The 23437-nt window shown below is 43.1% G+C and overlaps 1 protein-coding gene across 1 annotated transcript in view; it reads right to left on the reverse strand.

Annotated features, from left to right (window-relative positions):
- MYO1E (myosin IE) overlaps nucleotides 1–23437 on the reverse strand; it is a 276218-nt gene that overhangs the window by 61349 nt on the left and 191432 nt on the right. The window contains exons 16-19 of the mRNA XM_082253069.1: nucleotides 21583–21664; nucleotides 21387–21493; nucleotides 20872–20970; nucleotides 8869–9013 (exon numbers count right to left, since the gene is read on the reverse strand). Of these exons, the coding sequence (XP_082109195.1) occupies nucleotides 8869–9013; nucleotides 20872–20970; nucleotides 21387–21493; nucleotides 21583–21664 (433 nt within the window). The remainder of the gene's footprint in view (nucleotides 1–8868; nucleotides 9014–20871; nucleotides 20971–21386; nucleotides 21494–21582; nucleotides 21665–23437) is intronic.

Here is a 23437-nt window from a genome sequence, read left to right on the forward strand (position 1 = left end):
AAAATCTGCTTCATTATGAGCAGACATAATTGTTTCAGTAAGTTTTAGCTTAAAAAAAATAAATAAATACACAAAACCGGAATACCAAAAACTATAATCCTTTATGTTAAAAAAAACATATCACTGCTTATGGCACCCTTAAAGAAGAACCCAGGAACTACAGCAGTTTTAGAAATTGGATGGCTTATAAAGAGAATAAGTCCAACAAGATGTATACCACCTTGTGGAGTTATCTCTCATTTATATTTACATTTATCCTCAACCCTGGGAGTGTAGCTATAGCTATACTACCAGTGCTTTGACAGGAGAGATGGCTGCTCTGACTACCCACTCCTCTTCTCTCCTGTCCATTTACAGAAGGCTTTGTATTTTGTAAATGGGTTCACATAGTACAAAGGCTTCTGCGATTGGATAGGAGGAGAGGAAGGATGAGCAGAGAGGCTGCCCACGATTCTGCAGTTTCTGTATCGAAGGTCCGAAGGTCCAGTGGCAGAAATCCACAAGATGGTATAAACTTTGTTGGACTTTATGTGCATGCAGAATTTTTTTTAAAACAGCTGCAATTGCTGGAGTTATTCTTTAAGCCTCTGTTAGAGCTATGTATACAGATATAATTTTGTTGCTCTTGAGCTTGCGCCTCTTTAACAATTCACCAGTGCACAGATTATTACCTCTGCAGAAGTTTGACAAGGTTCTTGCTGAGTAGGTCTCTAAAGCCCCGTACACACGTACCGATCGTTGGCCGAACGATCGGCCGTCTTTTGTCCGAGGGCTGTCTTGTCTGTTGAAAACTGCAAAAGACTGCACACGAATTTTGTCGGCCAACAACAGCCGACTGCAGAAGTGATGTCATGTGATGGTTAACTTTCCATGTGTTTTTTCTTTTCTAAGCATGCCCAGTCTTGCAAATCTGCTGTCTGTCGGCCGAATTCTGTACTGACTGGCGAACAATCGGCCGTTCTGGTGTTGGCCAACAAAAATTTTAATGCTTGCACGACAGATTCTTTTCGGCCCGAAAGTGCACTGTCGGCTGTCGGAAGCATCATACTAACAAGCCGAAAATCGGCCGATCGTTCGGCGGCCGAACATTTTCGGCCGACAATCGGTACGTGTGTACGGGCCTTAACTCTGACGGCTGTTAGGTGGAAGTGATCAGACGGCTGTACTGTTGCCTTATTACTTCCCACTTTCCCAAGTATGCCACATCTCCCCTGCCATGTTTTGGCTGGGTAAGAAGCTAATGGAGTGTGATCTGCACTTCATTAGCTTCAATGGAGGGCAGGTAAGATATTAAAACATCATGGATCTAAAAAATAAAAAGTTACAAGAAAGCGTTGACTGCACTACACATTACTTATCACCACGCACTCCAGAGCGAGAACAATAATGCTAGGTCCATTACTTACGTTTAACTCCTAATTGATGACCCGTAGGGGAGTCGCCAAGGTGAAATTAAGGGGCCGAAGTTGGGTATCTTTATGCTAGGCACAACCTCGTGTTTTATATTTTACCAAAAACTGGGTATTATATTGCATTTGTGTGCCATATGGTATACTTTATATTTTATTATTATAATACAGGATTTATATAGCGCCAACAGTTTGCGCAGCGCTTTACAATATGAGGGAAGACAATACAGTTACAATACAATTCAATACAGGAGGAATTAGCGGGCCCTGCTCGTTAGAGCTTACAATCTAGAAGGGAGGCTTAAGTGAAACAGAAGGCCAGAACGGTGGGGGATGAGCTGAAAACTGAGGTATGGTTGTTAGGTGTGGGTAGGATAGGCTTCTCTGAAGAGGAGGGTTTTCAGGGATCATATAAAAGCTAATAGAGTAGGTGATAATCGGACAGATTGGGATAAGGAGTTCTATAGGATTGGAGAGGCTCTGTAAAAGTCCTGAAGGCGAGCATGGGAAGAGGTGATGAGGGAGCTAGAGAGCAGAAGGTTTTGTGAGCAATTAAGAGAGCGATTAGGTTGGTATTTTGAGACTAGGCTAATGATGTAGCTGGGGGCTAAACTGTGGATGGCTTTGTAAGATGTTGTTAGTATTTTGAATTTAATTTGTTGGGTGAGCGGAAGCCAGTAGAGGGATTGACAGAGGAGTAGCGGACACTGAGCGATTGGTAAGGTGGATGAGTCTGGAAGCAGCATTTATGATGGATTGAAGGGGGGATAGCCTATGTAGAAGTAAGCCAACGAGGAGGGAATTGCAGTAGTCGAGGCGCGAGATGACCAGGGAGTGAACTAGGAGCTTTGTTGTGTCATTGGTTAGAAAGGGGTGTATTTTGGAGATGTTGCAGAGGTTGAGGTGGCAAGATATGGACAGTGATTGGATGTGGGGTTTGAAGGAGAGATCAGAGTCCAGGACTAAACCAAGGACCTTGGCATGTGGGGATGGGCTGATAATTGTCCCATCGATTTTGACAGAGAGATCAGGGGAAGGGGCACGTGGTGGAAGAAAAATTATAAGTTTTGGATAGATTGAGTTTGAGGAAGTGGTGTGACATCCAGATTGATATATCTGCTAGTAAATTAGTGATACATGAGGAGACTGAGGGAGTGAACCGAGAGGTGGATAAATAGATTTGGATATCATCAGCGTAGAGATAGTATTGGCCCAGAGAGGAGGAGTAGATTGAAAATAGGAGAGATCCAAGAACAGAACCTTGGGGGACCCCAACAAAGAAAGGAAGAGGAGAGGAGGAAGTAGAATTATAAGTAATGCTAAAGGTGCGGTTGGATAAGCAGGAAGAGAACCAGTGAAGAGTACAGTCACAAAGACCAAAGGCATGGAGTTTTTTGAGGAGGAGGGAGTGGTCAACTGTATCAAAGGCAGCAGAAAGTTCCAGGAGTAGGAGTACAGAATAGTGTCCATTGGTTTTGGCCGTTAGTAGATCATTTGTTAGTTTTAGGAGAGTAGTTTCTGTGGAGTGTTGAGGCCGAAATCCAGACTGAAGGGGATCAAGAAGGCTATTTTGCGGCAAGGTGGTCACTCAGTCGGTTGTAGACCAGACGTTCAAGGAGTTTGGATAAAAAAGGGGAGCAAGAAGATAGGGCGTAGGTTTTTAAGATTGGTTGGGTCCAGTGAGGGTTTTTTTTTAAGTATGGGGCTGACTAGTGCATGTTTTAGAGAGTTGGGGGAAGATGCCAGAAGCGAGGGAGAGATTGATGTGGGTTAGAATGTAGAATAGAGCCAGAGTGTGAACGTAGCATTTGCGAGGGAACAGGATCCAGAGGGCAAGTAGTTAGCTGTACGTTAGCAAGTAGTTTAGCAACCTTGTCTATAGTGGTGGGGTTGAATGAGGAAAGTAGTGATTGTACCTGTGGGCATGAAGTGTAAAGCGTGGAAGGTATCTGAAGAGCAGAGATCTCCTCATGACTAGTGGGTGGAGGCAGTGGAGGATGAAGAAGAGAATTGAAGATAGAGAAGAGTTGCCAGGGATGGGATGAGAAGTTGTTAATGAGAGTGAAAAAGTAGGTTTGCTTGGCAGTGTGGAGACTGGAATTGTATTTTTGGAGGACAGATTTATATTGGTTGAAATCTTTCGGAGACCTAGTCTTACGCCATAGACGCTCAAGAGCACGGCTATACTTTTTCAGACTTCTAGTGTTATCTGTTTGCCAAGGTTGAAGGGGTCGGGAGCCTGATTCGATGTGTAGTGAGGGGGGCCAGTGTGTTCAGGGACGCTAAAAGTGAAGCGTTGTAGACAGAAGTGGCTAGGTTGGTGCAGGACAGGGGTGCGATTTTGCCATAGAGGTGAGTGGTAGCAGAGTAGAGAAGAGAAAGGTTGAGATGGCGTAGGTTTCTACAGGTAACTGTAAAGCAGTTGGAGGGAGAGGGTGAAACTAATAAGGTAGTGATCAGAGAAAGGGAAAGGATAGTTTGAGAGGTTGCATGGAGTGCATAGGTGGGAGAAAACAAGGTCAAGGATATTGCATTCAGTGTGAGTAGCAGCATGTATTCATTGCTTCAGGTCAAAGGAGGAGGTTAGACTGAAGTTTGGAAGTGGTAGGAGTGTTAGTATTAATAGGGATGTTGAAGTTGCCGAGAATGATTGTGGGGATTTCAGAAGAGAGAAAGTAGGGTCGAGAAAGTAGGGTAGCCAGGCAGAGAAGTCGTCAAGAAAGGTTGATACTGGTCCAGGGGGGCTGGTAGATCACAGATATCCTTAGAGAAACTGGAGAGAAAAGACGAATGCAATGTGCTTCAAACGAGAGTGACAGAGAGGGAAGTGGGTGAAGAACCTGAAAGGTGCTATGTGGGGCTAGAAGGATTCCAACATCCCCTCCCTTGCGTCCACTGGGTCTGGGGGAGGGAGTCTAGAAAAGACCACCTTGGGATAGGGCAGCAGAAGACACAGTGTCGGATTCATGAAGCCAGGTTTCAGTAATGGCGAGTAGATTAAATGAGTTAGCGATAAAGAGGTCATGGAGAGAGGTGAGTTTATTACAGACAGAGTGGGCATTCCAAAGGGCGCAAGAGAAAGGGAGTCTGGTCTTGGGAAGAAGAGAGATGGGAACTAAATTGTGTTAATTGCGGCTGCTGCCAGAGGGTGCATGGTAATGGGTGTGGAGTACAGGTAAATGATGGAGGCTCAGGGTTTGAGGATATATCTCCAGAGGATAGGAGAAGCAGAAAGGCGAGGGAGGTAATATGAGAGTGTGATTTATATGAAGGGACATGCCTCAGTGTCCTAGAGATTTTGTGTGCATATGGATTTAGAAATAGCAGGAGATGGAGGAGTGCAGTAATAAGGAGAGGACAGAAGTCAGGGTGATATATATAAGCTGTGGGGTGGAGAAGAGGGGTGAAGGAGAGTTAGTTTAAGGATAGAGGAAAGGGTTGTCAGAAGGAGTGGTAGAGGGAGCATATTACAAGGAGAAAGAGCTGAAGGGGTAAACAAGGTCACCTGTAGTCTGTGTGGTGTTTATCTCAGCATTTCCTGTGTTCATTCTACTGAAATAGGTTACCCTTAATAAACTGTTGTGCTAATATAGTGTGACATAAAGCAATTTTTTTTTGTACATGTGGGGGGGGGGGGGGAAGTTGCAAAAAAAAAAAAAAAAAAAAAAAAGCTCTAGCAGCTCGAAGGTTGAGTCCTCTCAGCACAGTTTACAAAAACGAAAACTAAATTTACCATAAAAATCTGTCTCCATATTCCAAAGCTGCATGTATAGGCTAGGAAAGAAGCCACAGGATAAATGCTGTCACTTTACCAATGTTAATTTCTGCTCATATAAAACCTTTCTTAAAGTAGAACTATAGGCAAAAGCTTTTTTTTTAACAATTTTCAATAGAATAAGGGAGGGTTCTAACCCCTGTCAATTTTTTTTTTTTCATCATCTGTGTCCCATTGTGGAGCATTCCCTTCACTTCCTGTCCCATAGCCAAACAGGAAGTGAGAGGAAAACCCTGTAAATCAAGGCAATTTCTTGGGGACCCCAAGGTACCCAGAACTAGTGTCCGCATTGGAAGATTTCCCCTCTATTTCTTTTCTGGAGACAACCCAATATTTGGGTAATTTCTTTTACTTTCACTTTTCAATTATAATGGTAAACAGGACAAATAGAGAGGGGGAAGCTTCTTAACGGGGGCATAGACAGCAATAAAAACTGACAGGGGTTCTAATCCCTCTGGACTCTGTCCAAAGCTTAAAAAAAAAAAAATGTTTTTGCCTTTAGTTATACTTTAAAGTAGAGTTCCACCCAAAAGTGGAACTTCCACTCATCTGCTCCCTCCCTCCGGTGCCACATTTGGCACCTTTCAGGGAGGTGGGGGGCGGGGGAATGGGTGCCTATTTTTGACAGGTACCCTTCCCCACTTCCGGGAGAGCGCGCCACGGCGCTGTCCCTCGAAAGTTTCGTCCTCCTCCTTCCCCCACCGCTGAGCTAATTAGAATGCGCAGTAGGGAACGGCTGTGAAGTCGAAAGGCTTCATTGCCGGTTTCCCATAGAATGAATGTTGGTGGCAGCACTTGACAGCCAATACGAAAAATGGCTGGGGTGCTGACATTGCGGGCTCCCTGGACAGGTAAGTGTCTATTGATTAAAAGTCAGCAGATACACTATTTTTAGCTGCGGACTTGATTTTTTTTAACAGCTGGAACACCACTTTAAAGGATAAGTTCACCTTTTGTAACTTTACATATAGGAATGACTGTATACGTCACATAAAGCTGGCAATTAGCAGAGCTGTATTGTCTATCAGCAAAGTGGAATACAGAAGTGGGCATTCGTATATATGTGGATGCCAGCTACTGAATCACACTGATAGAGAAGGGGAAGTGACAGGAGTTCGCCTTTAAAAAAAATTTCACAAGATACCTTTGGAAATATATAATGTGTCATCTATTCTATCTGAATGCTCAGGCATGATAATGATGTGCTTAGCAGGAGGATAAATGCTCCCTGTGTCAGGGCCTGTCAGATGCCATTACTTTGCTCAGTGTAAATGAATGAAGAGCAGCCTGAATAACTCGCCAAGTGTCACGTCCGGACTGCACTCCAATTATTTTTAGCACTTTTTATTTATTCAGGTGTGGCGAACACGTCATTAAAGAGGATGACTCTCATTGCAGCAACAGGTGGGGCGCCCTATGAATGACTGCAGATGCTGCAAAATTTCGGCACAGTCTGGACATTTCTCTTATTTTGTGGTTCATTACGTTTAACAAAGTTAGAATAAAGAATTTTGCAAGAGAGGCAAAGTATAATATTACTTGATGAGAGGACTAAAAGAAGAAACGCATGACTGGTTCATGAAAAGTGGTAAGATTTCTGGTTGTGTCTTCCCTGGGAACCCAGACAAGAATTATAATCTGAGAGGTTCAAGAGGGTTTCAATGCTGTTTGTGTGACTATCACTAGAAAAGTAAGTAAGGGGAAAGGCCCTAGAAAGGAAAGCTGACTAAAGACTATCCCCTTCACTTATTCAAAACAAGTTAAACTTAACTACTTGCCGCACACCCACAATGTACTGCGGGCGAGCGGCTGGTGTAGGCAAAGTGACATAACTGTTCATCAGTGCCTACTTTTTGGATTTAGAGCACGCGCATGCAAGCTCTCTGCCCATGAGCTGCTGTGTTTGTACACAGCGGGAGCCTGCCAACAAGTCCAGGCCAATGATTCATGGCCGGGAACTGCCTATCAGCTGTAAACAAATCACAACCCAGAGTGCTGTGTTGATAAACACAGAGCTCTGTACAGAGGGAGTGATGTGTCAGTTTCTCAATTAAGAGATCTAGTAGTGAAAGCAACATACTTTACACATATTACACAGTTAGGCACACATTTAACCTCTTGATCGACTTAGATGTTAGCCTATTCCCAGCCAGTGTCATTAGTACAGTGACAGTGCATGGTATTATCACTGTATTCATGTAACTGGTAATGTCAATGGCAGTTAGTCAGTTTCCCCCAGCATCAGTTAGTGTCAGATTGCCCACCTGCACTATCTCAGTCCCATTAGAAGTCGCTGATCCCCACCATTAGTAGTAGGGATCGACCGATTATCGGGTGCCGATATGCACTTTCCCCAATATATCGGAATCGGCCCCTGAGGTTACCGATATTTCGGGAAAGTGCTGTACAGGGGTGATGCCTGCAGCTAGAGGCATCACCCCGGTACTGGCGTCCATAGCTGACGGTCGGCTGTCTTGTAATGACAACCAATGCGGCTGAGAAGCCACTCGGCTTTCATTACAAGGCCTCCCTCCTGCCACCTTCCGCGGCTCGCCCGGGTCTCACATCCCACCGGGAGACCCCGGCATCTTACCTGCATGGCTCCCGAAGACCCAATCAAAGCCGCATTCGGCTCTGATCGGGTCTCATGACATCACTTCAGGGTACTCGCGCCAAATTTAAAAAACTGACAGCATTCAAAACAGTCAAACTTGGCATTTTGAATGCTTTTCCATGCCGAGGCCGATAACCGATGACCAAAATATCGGTATCGACATTAAAAAAAAAAAACTATATCGGCCGATCACTAATTAGTAGTATAGAAAAAAATAAAAATTCCAGTATACTGTATATGCTGTAGGAGCTATAACTTTCATGCAAACCAAATCAATTGACACTTATTGGGGATTTTTTTTTTTTAATCAATGCCAAAATGTATAAAGAAATTTTCTTTTATTAGATAGCAACAATTTTAGCCTTTTTTCATTTATAATCGCAAAAAATAAATCCAGTGGTGATCAAATACCACCAAAAGAAACCAACATTTCTGTGAAAAAAGGATATCAATTTTGTTTAAGTACAGCGTTGCATGACCGCGCAATTGCCAGGTAGCAAAAAAATGACCTGGTCATGAAAGGGGTAAAATCTTCCGGGGCTCAAGTGATTAAGAGAAAAGTATGAGTTTCAGAAAAAAAAAAAAATTATAGTCACTTAGGTGGATGCAGCATCAAGTCCCTCACCATTTCTAAGACTGAGAACTGAGAGATCAAAGACCTCTGATCGCACAGTTCTCAGTCTTCAATGAGGAGAGAGGCGGAGACTGTTAGTCATTTGCCCTCTGCTCTGCCCCTCCAGAGCTCATTGGAACACTGGGCTGGGAGCCGCTGGTTAAGGCTCTCAGTGGCTTGCTGAGAGGCTGAGCCAGCTGCCATTGAAGGCATCCAAGTGGATCCCAACCATATGGTCTGGAGCGGCTCTGACGGGTAACGCTCACTGTCAGATGAAAATGGCTCATAAGGAGTGTAGAACTAACTGCACTCCTGTGACCTACAGAAGTACAGCCAAAATAGCTTTGGCTATACTTCTAATTTAAGTGTTTTTTTTTTTTCAGGTTTCTTTATCTGCAATGTACAAAAAGTGTTTTCCATTAGTTTGTGGACCCCATCATGCACCTAAAATACTCACCGACTCAGGAGCTTTAATGAACACTTTTGTTTTCCCCAACTGGAACTGGTCAGGCTCCATATTCACAGAATGCAGTAAATGGAGGACGCCCTTTTTCTCATCTCCACGCCATGTAGGCCAAGTCTCTTTGGTCAGAATTGCATATCTGTAAAGAAAATGCATACGTAAAATAGATTTTTTTTTTTTTACAGACTATGATCATTTATGTAAAAGACCTCAATAGTAAAGGAAACAAATAGTTATTGGTTTGAGACTTTCCATATTATCAGATTTTGTTAAATATCATCTCACGCTCTCCACCTCCTCCAATCAGAAAACGCTTTGCATTCATTCAGAAAATGCAAACCATTCTCTGAATGGCACCCATGCCAAGAAGCTGATGATCTGGGTTCAGAATGCAGCAGGGCAGCCGCTCAGTGCGGGACCCGGAAGCAAGTGGGAATCACTGGAGTCGTGGGGTCTACTTCAATGATTTTCAGCTTTCAGGGGCATTGGCCAAGTATGGTTTACCATATACATAGTTACATACAGTAGGTCCAGGATGGAACAATGTAACCATGTATAAAATATCCATACCTGGAATTCTTCTTTAAGAAACATATCATAACACTGACCTATTCCAACAGTCGAAGGAATGCATGTATTCGGCACAGTACTTGCTTTTATTGGGCAACATATGGATAACAATGGGACCCGCTAGGATTGCTATTCAACTTCAAGAGATCATTTTAGTATTTCACTTATCTTATTGAAATATGCAGTGCTGGCAAACCCCTGAAGTAGTTTACAATCCAATACTGCTAATGGATGGTGACAACACAGACCAGACTAGGGCCAATTTAGGTCACAGTCAATTAGCTTTGAAGTACTTTTATTTAGATTCCAGAAGGAACCTGAATATCCACAGGAAACCCATACAAACATTTGGAGAACATCAACATGCTTAGGGGATATTTCCGTCTCAGTGCAAAAACCAGCAATGAGATGTAAAGTGTAGAAATCATAGTATCCACTTCTTCATTTTCATTGCTCTTGCACTGCATTAACCACATAACCCCAATGCTGTCCTGGTCAAAATGAACACAGATTCAAGCACTGACAATGTCAATCACTGTGCTGTTAAAGTAGAGGTTACCCTAAATATTTATTATTTCTATGTGTCTGTTCACATACTGTATGTGTATTTTATAAATCATAGTCTCCATCATTTTCATGTACTTCTTCCTTTTGAAGTACCTTATTAACCCTGCCAGCCACCTTTCTTCCTTGTTCTAAACTGACCAAACAAAACTCAGAAGTTGATCTGTTATTGCATAGTCATTTAGAGGACCGAACACTGTACAGACAAACAGCCTGCCTGTATTGCGTAGTTTGATCACCCACCATACCCATTCCCAATCATAGCTTGGCTCCGACACACGGCTCCAGCACACAACCCCTTCCAAACCACAGCCTGGCTCCGCCACACATCCCCTTCCCAATCAGAGCCTGGCTCCGGGACACACCCCCTTCCCAATCACAGCCTAGCTCCAGCACACAACCCCTTGCAAACCACAGCCTGGCTCTGCCACACATCCCCTTCCCAATCAGAGCCTGGCTCCGGCACACACCCCCTTCCCAATCACAGCCTGGCTTCGGCACACACTCCCTTCCCAATCACAGCCTAACTCCGGCACACACCCCCTTCCCATTCACAGCCTGGCTCAGGCACACACCCCCTTCCCATTCTCAGCCTGGCTCCGGCACACACCCCCTTCCCATTCTCAGCCTGGCTCCGGCACACACCCCCTTCCCATTCTCAGCCTGGCTCCGGCACACACCCCCTTCCCATTCTCAGCCTGGCTCCGGCACACACCCCCTTCCCATTCTCAGCCTGGCTCCGGCACACACCCCCTTCCCATTCTCAGCCTGGCTCCGGCACACACCCCCTTCCCATTCTCAGCCTGGCTCCGGCACACACCCCCTTCCCATTCTCAGCCTGGCTCCGGCACACACCCCCTTCCCATTCTCAGCCTGGCTCCGGCACACACCCCCTTCCCATTCTCAGCCTGGCTCCGGCACACACCCCCTTCCCATTCTCAGCCTGGCTCCGGCACACACCCCCTTCCCATTCTCAGCCTGGCTCCGGCACACACCCCCTTCCCAATCACAGCCTGGCTCCGGCACACACCCCCTTCCCAATCACAGCCTGGCTCCGGCACACACCCCCTTCCCAATCACAGCCTGGCTCCGGCACACACCCCCTTCCCAATCACAGCCTGGCTCCGGCACACACCCCCTTCCCATTCTCAGCCTGGCTCCGGCACACACCCACTTCTCATTCTCAGCCTGGCTCCGGCACACACCCCCTTCCCATTCTCAGCCTGGCTCCGGCACACAACCCCTTCCCAATCACAGCCTGGCTCCGGCACACTCCCCCTTCCCAATCACAGCCTGGCTCCGGCACACACCCCCTTCCCAATCACAGCCTGGCTCCGGCACACACCCCCTTCCCATTCACAGCCTGGCTCCGACACACACCCCCTTCCCATTCACAGCCTGGCTCAGGGACACACCCCATTCCCAATCACAGCCTGGCTCAGGGACACACCCCATTCCCAATCACAGCCTGTCTCCGGCACACACCCTCTTCCCATTCACAGCCTGGCTCCGGCACACACCCCCTTCCCATTCACAGCCTGGCTCCACGCACACACCCCCTTTCCAATCACCGTCTGGCTCCACGCACACACCCCCTTCCCAATCACAGTCTGCCTCTTGAACATATCCCTTGCTCAAGCGCAGCCTGCGTCTTGCGTCAGGCTGAACAGACTATAGAATGCAGGCACGCTGTGTGTCTTCACGGTGTCCTGTGGCCGCACCCCTCCCCCACTATCAAGAAAGAAATGCATGGTCCCATACCGTAACATTTAACATGTAGAATAAGAGATAATTTCTGAAAATAAACAAAAGTGGTTAAAATGCCTGCATAGTTATGACTGCATTCGAAAGCTTCAACCCCATTGTATATTCATAACTACTTTAAAAGGTGTCTTAAAATTCAGATGTTCCTTTCATCAATATCCTGACATGACAATTTAAAGATTTACTGTGAAAATATAGAGAGTATTATCCTAACTTGCTTTACTAATTTATACTGTATATCAGATAACCACTTTATGTAGGAATTGCTGCTCTGACCTGCACATTTGTCTGCATATAACAGACAATGAATTAATTCATAATCAATTTATATAGTGGCACACTTGTTTTATGTATCCTTACAATATATTGTCAGTCTTGCCTAACTTTCTTATTGAATGTCCTTCGTGAACATGGTTACTAATAAAAGCAATCAATACCATGCTACAGTAAACAAAGTAGACTGATAGAAAAAGGGTAACATGGCAACTACAGAACTAGTGCAAACATGAATATATCAGTGTCATACGTGTACACTGTGTAATGGAGTTATTACCGTAGTGATGAATGTGTACAAGCAGACCAGGATGCAGCATGCACAAGTCTTAATGGTAGAGATCAAAACTGACCGCCTTTTATTAATGGCTTCTGCCAATTTTTCCAATTTGGAATGCTACTTGTGCTCTACTCATTTTTTATATTTTAGGAAGGTTGAAATAAACCTTTTTGCTACATGTCACCAGTTTACAAATGCTTCCATTGAGTTCCCAATGAAAAATATTTATTTTACTCTAATGCTGGCCATACACTAGCCAAAAAATGATTCGAAAATCTGTTGCTTGGTCTGTTCGTTCGGTTTTTGTCCAGTTAATGGGCACAAATAGAAAATCGGTTTTAACTTTTCAGAGCCGAAAAATTGAAGAAACAGTTTGGAAAATTCTGCCGAATGAATGATAAATTGAAAGGTTAATGCGTTTCTCGTCCAAACTGTTTACACTAGGCATATGTGACAAACTGAACGAAAAACAGATTCATTTATGTCCAATGAACGATTTATCGTTCAAAATTCAGTCATTACACAATGGGACGATTGTCTGCTCTCACGGCAGATTTTTCGTTTTTCCAAAAGGAGTTTGAATGATTTTTCAGCTAGTGTATGGCCAGCTTAAGTCTCCTGTAATCCATTATACTCGGCAGGGTGAAGCAGAAGGAGCATTTCTTAAGCTGGCCATACACTAGTCGAAAAATCATTCAAACTTATTTTCGAAAAACGAAAAAAATCGGCCATGAGAGCAGACGATCGTGCCATCATGTAATAACCGAATTTCGAACGATAAATCGTTCAATGGACATAAATGAATTCATTTTTCGTTCAGTTTGTCACATATGCCTAGTGCAAACAGATCGAGCGAGAAACACATTAACCTTTTAGTTTATCGTACATTTGTCAGAATTTTCCAAACTGTTCCTTCGATTTTTTGGCTCTGAAAAGTTAATTTTTCGGCCAGTTAATGGACACAATCAGAAAATCGATTTTAACGAACTACCCAAATGACCTAATTTCGGACGATTTTTCGTATAGTGTATGGCCAGCATTACCATACTGTAGCGCAACTTGTTTCTTTTTTAAATGTTCTATTTTATTTTGGTCGCATGTTAGAAATGTATAAACCAGAGAAACATTTTGCAGTGAAACAGGGCAAACCAGGCTAACATACTGGTAAATGAAACCTATAAACTTAACTATGCAATGTAAAGTAAAAGTGGAGCTACACTGCATCTGAGTACCACAAACCAAACACGCTAATTCATTTTTAATATTCAAAGCAAACTCCTTCATCCATCAATGTCTCTATGCTTTATTTTGTTTAGAAATCACTTTGAAAAACACCCCTCTAGCATTTATGGCTGTGGCCATCTTGAGAAAGGGAAAATTATTCATGCAGCATTTTCTTCCTCAAATCCATATGCCTTTAGCTCAAGCATCTATGCAGGAGAGTGAGCTTAGCTGAAGAAATCCTCTCCTCTCCTCCTGAAGACTCTTGGGGCCCTTTCACACGGGCGTTCCACATGTCCGTAAATCATCCTATTTATTTGCGGATGATTTACGGACATAATGTATGTCAATGGCATTGCGGATGTCAGCGGATGACCATCCGCTGACATCCGTTTTCTTCCTTTCAGTTCCGTTTTTTGGAACGGAACAGAACCCTATTTTTGTTCCGTTGAAAAAACGGAACGTATGCAAAATCGGATGTCAGCGGTGTCATCCGCTGGCATTCGCAATGCCCATAGACATACATTATGTCCGTATATCATCCGCAAATGGATGGGATGATACGCGGACATACGGATGGGATGATATGCGGACATACGGATGGGATGATATGCGGACATACATGTCATCCGCTCCGTGAAAAAAAAAAAAAAGTGCGAAAGACCCCTTGGGATGTAGGACATAATTTGCCTAGGTAAGAAACCAGGAACAGACTGAAGGAATGTAAAAAAAAAAAAAAAAAATCAATGGTAATTGGGAGAGTGAAATCCCACTTCAATCTGAACTGATCAAAATAAGCATGCTTAAAAAGTGTTACTAAACCCAGGACCCTGCATTCACTATATCTGGTCCCCCTACAGTACACAGAACATGGAAATAGGACTATTTTAGTAAATACAGTGCCTTGCAAAAGTATTCGGCCCCCTTGAACTTTGCGACCTTTTGCCACATTTCAGGCATCAAACAAAGATATAAAACTGTAATTTTTTGTGAAGAATCAACAAGTGGGACACAATCATGAAGAGGAACGAAATTTATTGGATATTTCAAACTTTGTTAACAAAATAAAAAAACGAAAAATTGGGCGTGCAAAATTATTCAGCCCCTTTACTTTTAGTGCAGCAAACTTTCTACAGAAGTTCACTGAGGATCTCTGAATGATCCAATGTTGACCTAAATGACTAATGATGATAAATAGAATCCACCTGTGTATAATCAAGTCTCCGTATAAATGCACCTGCACTGTGATAGCCTCAATGGTCCGTTTAAAGCGCAGAGAGCATCATGAAGAACAAGGAACACACCAGGCAGGTCCGAGATACTGTTGTGGAGATGTTAAAAGCCGGATTTGGATACAAAAAGATTTCCCAAGCTTTAAACATCCCAAGGAGCACTGTGCAAGTGATAATATTGAAATGGAAGGAGTATCAGACCACTGCAAATCTACGAAGACCTGGCCGTCCCTCTAAACTTTCAGCTCATACAAGGAGAAGACTGATCAGAGATGCAGCCAAGAGGCCCATGATCACTCTGGATGAACTGCAGAGATCTACAGTTGAGGTGGGAGACTCTGTCCATAGGACAACAATCAGTCGTATACTGCACAAATCTGGCCTTTATGGAAGAGTGGCAAGAAGAAAGCCATTTCTTAAAGATATCCATAAAAAGTGTCGTTTAAAGTTTGCCACAAGCCACCTGGGAGACACACCAAACATGTGGAAGAAGGTGCTCTGGTCAGATGAAACCAAAATCAAACTTTTTGGCAACAATGCAAAACGTTATGTTTGGCGTAAAAGCAACACAGCTCATCACCCTGAATACACCATCCCCACTGTCAAACATGGTGGTGGCAGCATCATGGTTTGGGCCTGCTTTTCTTCAGCAGGGACAGGGAAGATGGTTAAAATTGATGGGAAGATGGATGGAGCCAAATACAGGACCATTCTGGAAGAAAACCTGATGGAGTCTGCAAAAGACCTGAGACTGGGACGGAGATTTGTATTCCAACAAGGCAATGATCCAAAACATAAAGCAAAATCTACAATGGAATGGTTCACAAATAAACATATCCAGGTGTTAGAATGGCCAAGTCAAAGTCCAGACCTGAATCCAATCGAGAATCTGTGGAAAGAACTGAAAACTGCTGTTCACAAACGCTCTCCATCCAACCTCACTGAGCTCGAGCTGTTTTTCAAGGAGGAATGGGCAAAAATTTCAGTCTCTCGATGTGCAAAACTGATAGAGACATACCCCAAGCGACTTACAACTGTAAGTGGCGCTACAAAGTATTAACTTAAGTGGGCTGGATAATTTTGCACGCCCAATTTTTTTAGTTTTTTATTTGTTAAAAAAGTTTGAAATATCCAATAAATTTCGTTCTACTTCATGATTGTGTCCCACTTGTTGATTCGTCACAAAAATTACAGTTTTACAGTTTTATATCTAGGTTTGAAGCCTGAAATGTGGCAAAAGGTCACAAAGTTCAAGGGGGCCGAATACTTTCACAAGGCACTGTATAAACTGCTAAAAACTCTCAGCAGCATATAGTCTTGTGACTTCGATCACTGTACGGCCGAGCACTGGTTAAAGCTTGTAGGAGGAGTTTTTATTCTCCTCTGACTGTCCTATAAGGCAGCATGACTCCTGACCCTCTGTCTGGACAGTGCTGATTGGCCCTGTACTGATCACATGCACCCCTCCCACAAAAAAAAAAAAAATATAGGTTTATGTTTTTTGGATAGCATAGGGAAGGGTGAACACCCCTGTAACATTTGTTTTGCGGTTTCTGTCCCTGTTTATAAGATTTCACCTCACTTTCTGTCCCTGTGACAATTGGATTTTGAACATTTTGGGTTGTTGTGGAAACAAGGATTGGTGATAATGCTTCAGTGGAGACACCTTTTTCCAATGATAATGCTTACAGGAGTGAATTTCCCTTCCTAGGGGTTGATTTCCTCTCCCTTCCTGTTGTCTCTCTCCGTTTTGTAAGTAGAAGTCGGATGTTTTTAACCTGGGGACCGCCTGTACAATAGCCAACACTGCAGATTTGTCCATCCATGCTGTATAGCGTGGATCATGGAATCTGTTAGATTTCTCCTCATTCAGCACGAAGGCTGAATGAAAAATATTTTGGCGTGTGGCCAGCTTAAGTGTCTAACTTCACTCGTTATGCAGATGACTCTTCCTGAACTTCACTGGCATTCTCCATATTTAACTTTATTATTTAAAAATTAACAGATTTTAGTTCAAGGAAAAGTATAGGATGTAAAAAACAAGCCGTCATACCTACCTCCTTACTGCAACACTGTGTCAAGATGCAGCTGTCCCACACCAGCTCTAAGACCAAGAACTAAGCGATCACATGACAGCCACTGCTCTCCATTCTGCTCCTCCAGCGCTCACTGGAGTGCCAGGCTGGGGAGAGTGGGCGTGGCGGGCTCCACCTTTCAGCCAATTGCTGAGAGGCGGAGCTAGCTGTCAGGCTAAGGGGTGGATCCTGACAATTTTGTCAGGATCCTTCCAAAGCCTGGCATGGCTCTGCCCTGTCAGCAGGCAACAGCCCACTATCCGCTTACTCTGGGTCACAGGAGAAAAGTGCACTTCTATGACCCACAAGAGAATTATGGCCAAAAACTGAAACCGGACCATTGAAGTTTCACCACATTTGTATGTGGGATATTAGCCATGCTTGATAAGAGCAGAGATCATGTATGAGTTATGATTTGCTGTAGGCTTGTATTCGGACCTAAAACAAAAAGGGCCTCCTAGTCAAATTTTAAGAGAAATTATTAGCATAGACATCTGTGTGATGTAGCCATGATCTTCCTTGTCCCTGCTCAGATCAAAACACATCCAGTAATATTTCTATTTTCAATGTAAATTCTTTATGACCTATTGAAGTGGGTGTAAGGTTTTTTTTACCTTGCATTCTGTGCAAGGTAAAAAAAACCTTTTAGGTGCAGCTCCCCACCTACCTCCCCCGAATTCCCCACCCACCAAATACTTACCTGAGCCCGATCTCTTTTCAGAGTTTTGCCTGAATGAGGCGGTCCTGCTCTCTCACCCTTCACTGGGCTCGGTGAGAGCAGCGGGAGCCATTGGCTCCTGCTGGTGTCAATTAAATCCAGTGAAGGGCATTTGGGGTGGGAATGAGCCGCACTTTGTTAATGGGCACACACAGTTTGGCTCGGATTCAAGCCCGCACAAGTACCCCCAGAAGCAAACGAGTTGCTGGTGAGGTACTCAAAAGCAGGAGGCGGCAGGAGTTCTGGCGGGGTACAAAAGAAAAGGTGGATCACTTTAAAGTCCCGCCTAATAATATCTTTCTCCAAAAATAATCCATACACATCCACTACTTATTGTCACTGTAATCTATTTTATTATTATTTGTTTGGAACAAGCCGCACATGTAATTTGTGGTCATGTGCACTGCTGTTTGCACACTACATGTCTACATCGTGTCTCTAATACAGCTCGGAGGCTAGCAAGAGAGAGTGGCTACGTTCTTGCATACATGGGATCATGCAGAATGAAGGTAGCCGCCCTCTAAAAGGTAATCAGATCACAGCATCCAAATAGAAAAAAACATTGCATGAGGCGAAGAGCATTAAAAGGTAATTTTTTTTTTGCATTAAGAATACGTATTTGAATAGATTTGCGGTTTAAAAAAAAAAAAACAAAAAACATTTAGTGTCACTAAAAAAAAAAAAAAAAAAACTGTTAGTGTTACTAAACCCACAACAGTAAAATCAGTCTGTATATGCAGTAAAGCATGCATGTTATTCTCACTGTGGAACTTAAGGGGGTTAATCCTCTGCATTGTGTAAAAAGACTGTATGTATGGTCCTGTCTTTTCTGATCCTCCCCTTCTTCCACTTATTGAATCAATTTACTGATTGTACAGAGCCCTAGGAGGCACTCTGCACATGCTCAGTTTGGTGTGTATTGCTTTTTTTTTGGCTAGCGCTACACTTTTTTACGACAAAAATTTACCTGTTCCGATTTACATACAAATTCAACTTCAGAACAAACCTACAGACACTATCTAGTATCCCTATTGGAATTTTTATGCCTTTTGCTGTTTGGGTGACAACCTCAAATTTGGGTTTTTATTTTTACTGTCACTCTCGGTGATAACGTTATACAGGACAAATATAGGGAGGGTGATTCTAACAACAGACAGCAATAAAACCTGACAGGTGTTCTAAGCCTTCTCTACTCTATCCACAACTAAAAAAGGTTTTAGCTTCATTTATATGTAGCAGATTTTCCAGGCATTGGGCCTGATGTGGGTCTGCCATGGTCACCGGTAACACCTTCAGCCCATTTAAGCTGAATGCCCAAGGCCAGTCCGGCATCTTTGGTTTGTTTTGTTTACTTTATATTGGGGATGGGAGAAAGGAATGAGTGGGATACTCACCTGGCTCAACTGGGTACAAAATTGGACACTTGAAGAAAAATTCCTTTCAGCGCTGTCTTGATGCCGGCTGGGGGCCGATCAACACTTGATGGCGCTTCAAAAACACTGACTTGCTGTATTGTACTTGAAACTTGACTTCTGACACACTGGTTAGCTCAAAAGTCCTGGACTGTACTGAGAACTGACTTCTGACACTCTTGGTAGCTCAAAAGTCCTGAACACTGCTCCCTCAATTCTTCCCTGACTGAAGCAGCTTCTGTAAACTGCTTCTGCAACTCTCAACACTGCACGCTGTACATTTATCTCTTCAGCGCCCCCTCTACACTTCAGGGTCCACACACTGGCACCCTCTCTATACTTCAGGGCCCAACCACTGGCACCCCCTTTACTCTTCAGGGTCAACACCAGCACCCCCTTTACTCTTGCTCCTGCACCTGCTAGCTAGCTCCCGGATCCCTCTGACCTTCTCCGGAGTGGTCCCCTCTCACTAGGCAGACCCCCAGGGGGCAGTTTACAGTACTACAGTACTCAGGAACTAGGAAGAGGAGGAGAGGCAGCCGTACTCTTCCTCCCGGGAATCTGCTTTCCACCAAAGACGCTGCGTCATGTGCTCCCCTCAAACTTATATCCACTCCCAGAATGCTGTGCGGCAGAATCTGCCTTTCTGGGGTAGATACAAGCCTGAGTGTGCCATTGGCTGGGTTTCCTCCACTGCCCAATGAAAGCCCTTTCATTGAGCACAGTGGGGAGACTCCCAAGTCTCAACAGCCACACCTGGGAACCATGACAATCTAACTGAAACATGGCCCTGCTGTTAGGCAGACAAGGCCCACTATACTTTACCTAGCATCTACCTTGAAGGGTGTTACATATACTTTAATAGAAACATTCCTCCCTTAGTAATACACACACACACACACACACACACACACACACACACAATTGTGCATTGGTCAGCCTATATTAAAAAAATAAATAAATAAATAATAAAAAAAAACACAGCACAGGAGTGTGTACCAAATATGCCCTTAACAGAGAAAAATGATTTAAGTATGTAAATTAGTCACAGTTTAGGGAAGTCAACTGATACACATGGACGCTGCTAGACTTTGACATTGCATCTTGGCTTTAATGTTCTCTGGTCACATAGAGATACAACTAGGAGAGTTTCACTAGGAAGTAAACACTGCAATATCCTGCTCCGCATTACTCATTCAGGCCAGTGTACACATAGAAAAAGGGTTTACACTTGCAAGGCCTACTCGAAGAGACACAATGGTCATTCACTGTGATCTTTGCATGCAAATAAAAAATACTGCACATAAATGTCTACGTAAACCTAGGATTACTCAGTGTTGCCAGAAGGCTGTCAAAAGAATTAACAGCAAATAGAAAAACACACATTTCCAGTTCTGTCAATTTCTCTACACAACCTATTCATTTTACTATAGCTTCGATGACCGGAATGAGGTCACTGACTTATAGGGTTGCACCACACTAATCCTGAGATATTGTGTAATGGCCTCCAAGTTTGGGTATGGGTATACAGCATTTAAACATCTTGTGACATAAAAAATTGCAAAAGGCCACCATTTTATTCTCCAGAGCCTCTGCTCTGAAAATATAGGTTTGGAGTTCCAAGTAATTTTCCAGGAAAAATATAGGCTGATTTTAACATGTATGTGAAAAATACATGTTAAATATCAAAACTACTCATTCTTTATCGATTTAATCTTTTCTTTTTATTGAAGAGGAGAATACTTGCAACGGCTCATGTGCAAACTATACTTCGCTTTGCTATTCTGCATCCAGCACTGAGAAGTTGTTCTGGTGATTTCTGAGGTCGTTTTAGAGTCTCCCTATGGGAAGAAATTATGAAAAGTTAACAGGACAGTGTCATCCTCACCTCTGCAGGAATTTCTTGAACACCCTCCTGTAGGCATATCCTGCTCTGCGTACGCGGATGTTTTCCTTCAACCCTAAATATTCTACTTGATGTTTGACCCTGGAGAAAAATTTTAGATGCCGGTGTTAAGAAATTCTTAAGAGGTTAGGGTTATGCAAAAAATACATTTTCCTGCTGGCATATTACATTATTACTGCCTATCTTTTCAGTAAGGACATGACCGACTTGCGACAGACACCTGATCTGTCCAATTCTAGTTTTAGAACAGCGACCCAGTGAATTGGTTAAGTTTTGCCCTGATATGTGCTAACACTACACTTTTGGGAACAGGAGATGGACTGTTACCATCAATCCACCTAAAGGTTATATAAGGCTGGGTAGTCAATAGGACCGTATACCAGAATAGAAATACTCTTGGTCACAATCAACATTCATTACTATTCCAGGCCTAAAGATCACACTGACAAGCCATTATCAAGAGCCTTCTCAGAAACCTCCCATATTTCATCACATACCTGTTTTCCTCCCAGTCTCTGGATTTCTTTGTTTCATTTGGTTTGATGCACCGGATATAATGAGGTGTGCATTTCATCAATGTATTCACCAAATCATTTGCTTGTTTCTGTGAATGTTAAAATATTACAGGCGATTTAACAAAAATGTGAACAATATACTTAATGGACCAAGGATGTATATATTTTTCTTACTTACCTTGATTTTACTGCTTGCAGTAGTAGGACGCCCCTTCTTTTCTGCTTGAAGATTTTCTGGAAACAAAGCCTTAATGAAAGGCCTGAAATATAAAATGGAACAATGAATACAAAATGATCCGATTTAGGGTTCAAAGCTCTCTTTAGAACATTCAAGTTAAGCACAGTGGTTCAGAGATTAGCACTATTAGTGTCCATTTACACTGATCCGACTTGGACCGCGACTTGTTAGCCTGACAAGTCGCGGTCCGTCACGCTCCCATTGTGCGGTACTGGAACCGTTCTAATAGGAGCGACACACGTCGCTCTGACTTAGAAAAAGGGTCCCGTACTACTCCGGGGCGACCTGGAGGCGACTTGCATAGACATTCATTTTATGAAGTCCGTGCAAGTCGTGCCGAAGTCGTGCTATACGCGACTTCACAGGTCTCCCCCTAAGTTGGAGCGACGTAGTGTGAACCGAGCCTTAATGTGCTGCAGTACTGGGGCCCCACATTTAATTTCGATCTGAGGAGGGCAAGAACTGATGTAACCAGTTTTGTGTTCACCAGAAAATGGGAATGCTATACAAATGTATAGTTTTTGAAATGAATGGATCTAGTTGTACTCCATGATACCAGAATGAAAGGTTTCACCTTCAAAATATTCAGCTTTCCTTGCACCCAAGGGCCTGCTAACTAAAAAAAAAAAAAAAAAAGCGGACCTTCAGCTAAATAACACATGTCCCAAGACATCTGCTGCCATCATCACGTTCGCTCACAAGGATTCACTCCAGACTAAATGGTAACTTTCATTAATATTAGAGCAGTGCTCCATAGATGTATTCACATATTGTAGCTGCACTACCAGGTATCTTTCTCTTGTGGTTTCCATAGCTCATACATTATACATTTAGTCTGTAACACTATCCTTAAACCTAGGAAGGCCTACAAAATGAGGATTATTCAATATGAATCGCCATGTTGTGTTACTTAAGTACGGGAAATGCTTGCGCCAGTAAAACAAACATGATTAAAAACAATTGCAATCATTCTTTGAAGAAACTTGAAAATCTCTTTCTGTAATTAATGAAGCAGAACTATATAGTGTACCTTTATAATAACCTCACAACAACAATCCAACAGCCGTGCATTTTTAATTCTTACGCAGTTGTAATAAAAACATACAAAATGCTTAACTGACAGGAAGTCCAAACCATGGCAAAATTATACCGTACACAGACATAAATAACAGCCACGCACTGTCATCAAAGATTAGCTTGCGGGAAAACCTCAGGTTCTGAAAAGCTCTTACTCTAAGTATTCCTTACATTTCTGGCACCCCATTGTCAAAACAACTAGTCATTTTTAAAAAGCTTTTGTTGGGAAAAATAACCTCTTGGTCTATTTAGAGACCATAACTACTATTTCTTCCCTAGATTGTGGTTTTTTGCAGCACTGACTCGGAAAAAAGACTGTCATATAAAAGGCTGCTCAGATGTGAGGACTGCCAGCTAAGCTCACAGTGAAAAGCAGGCAGCTCCTATTTCATACGATCTACGTTGTTCAGTTTATAGGAAGCGTCTTGCCAATTCTTCTCAGGTGTTGTGTAATGCTACCCATTTATATTAGATGCAGACTGACTAGTAAGAAATTATTTCACCAACGAAGCATATTCTTTGCACTCAATAGGGGAGAACAATATTTTTTTACAGAAATTGCAGAGAAAATTGTTTTGGCAAGCCAAAAATAAAAATTAATATGCCTACAACAATAATTGGTGAAAAGGGGCATAATAAACATTACATAGTCAGAGCACAAATGGACCAAAGCTATCATAAAAGCACAACATAGCAGAATATAACACATGGGTAGGAG

This window comes from Pelophylax lessonae (assembly GCF_965119305.1).
Source record: "Pelophylax lessonae genome assembly, chromosome: 4".
Taxonomy (NCBI): domain Eukaryota; kingdom Metazoa; phylum Chordata; class Amphibia; order Anura; family Ranidae; genus Pelophylax; species Pelophylax lessonae.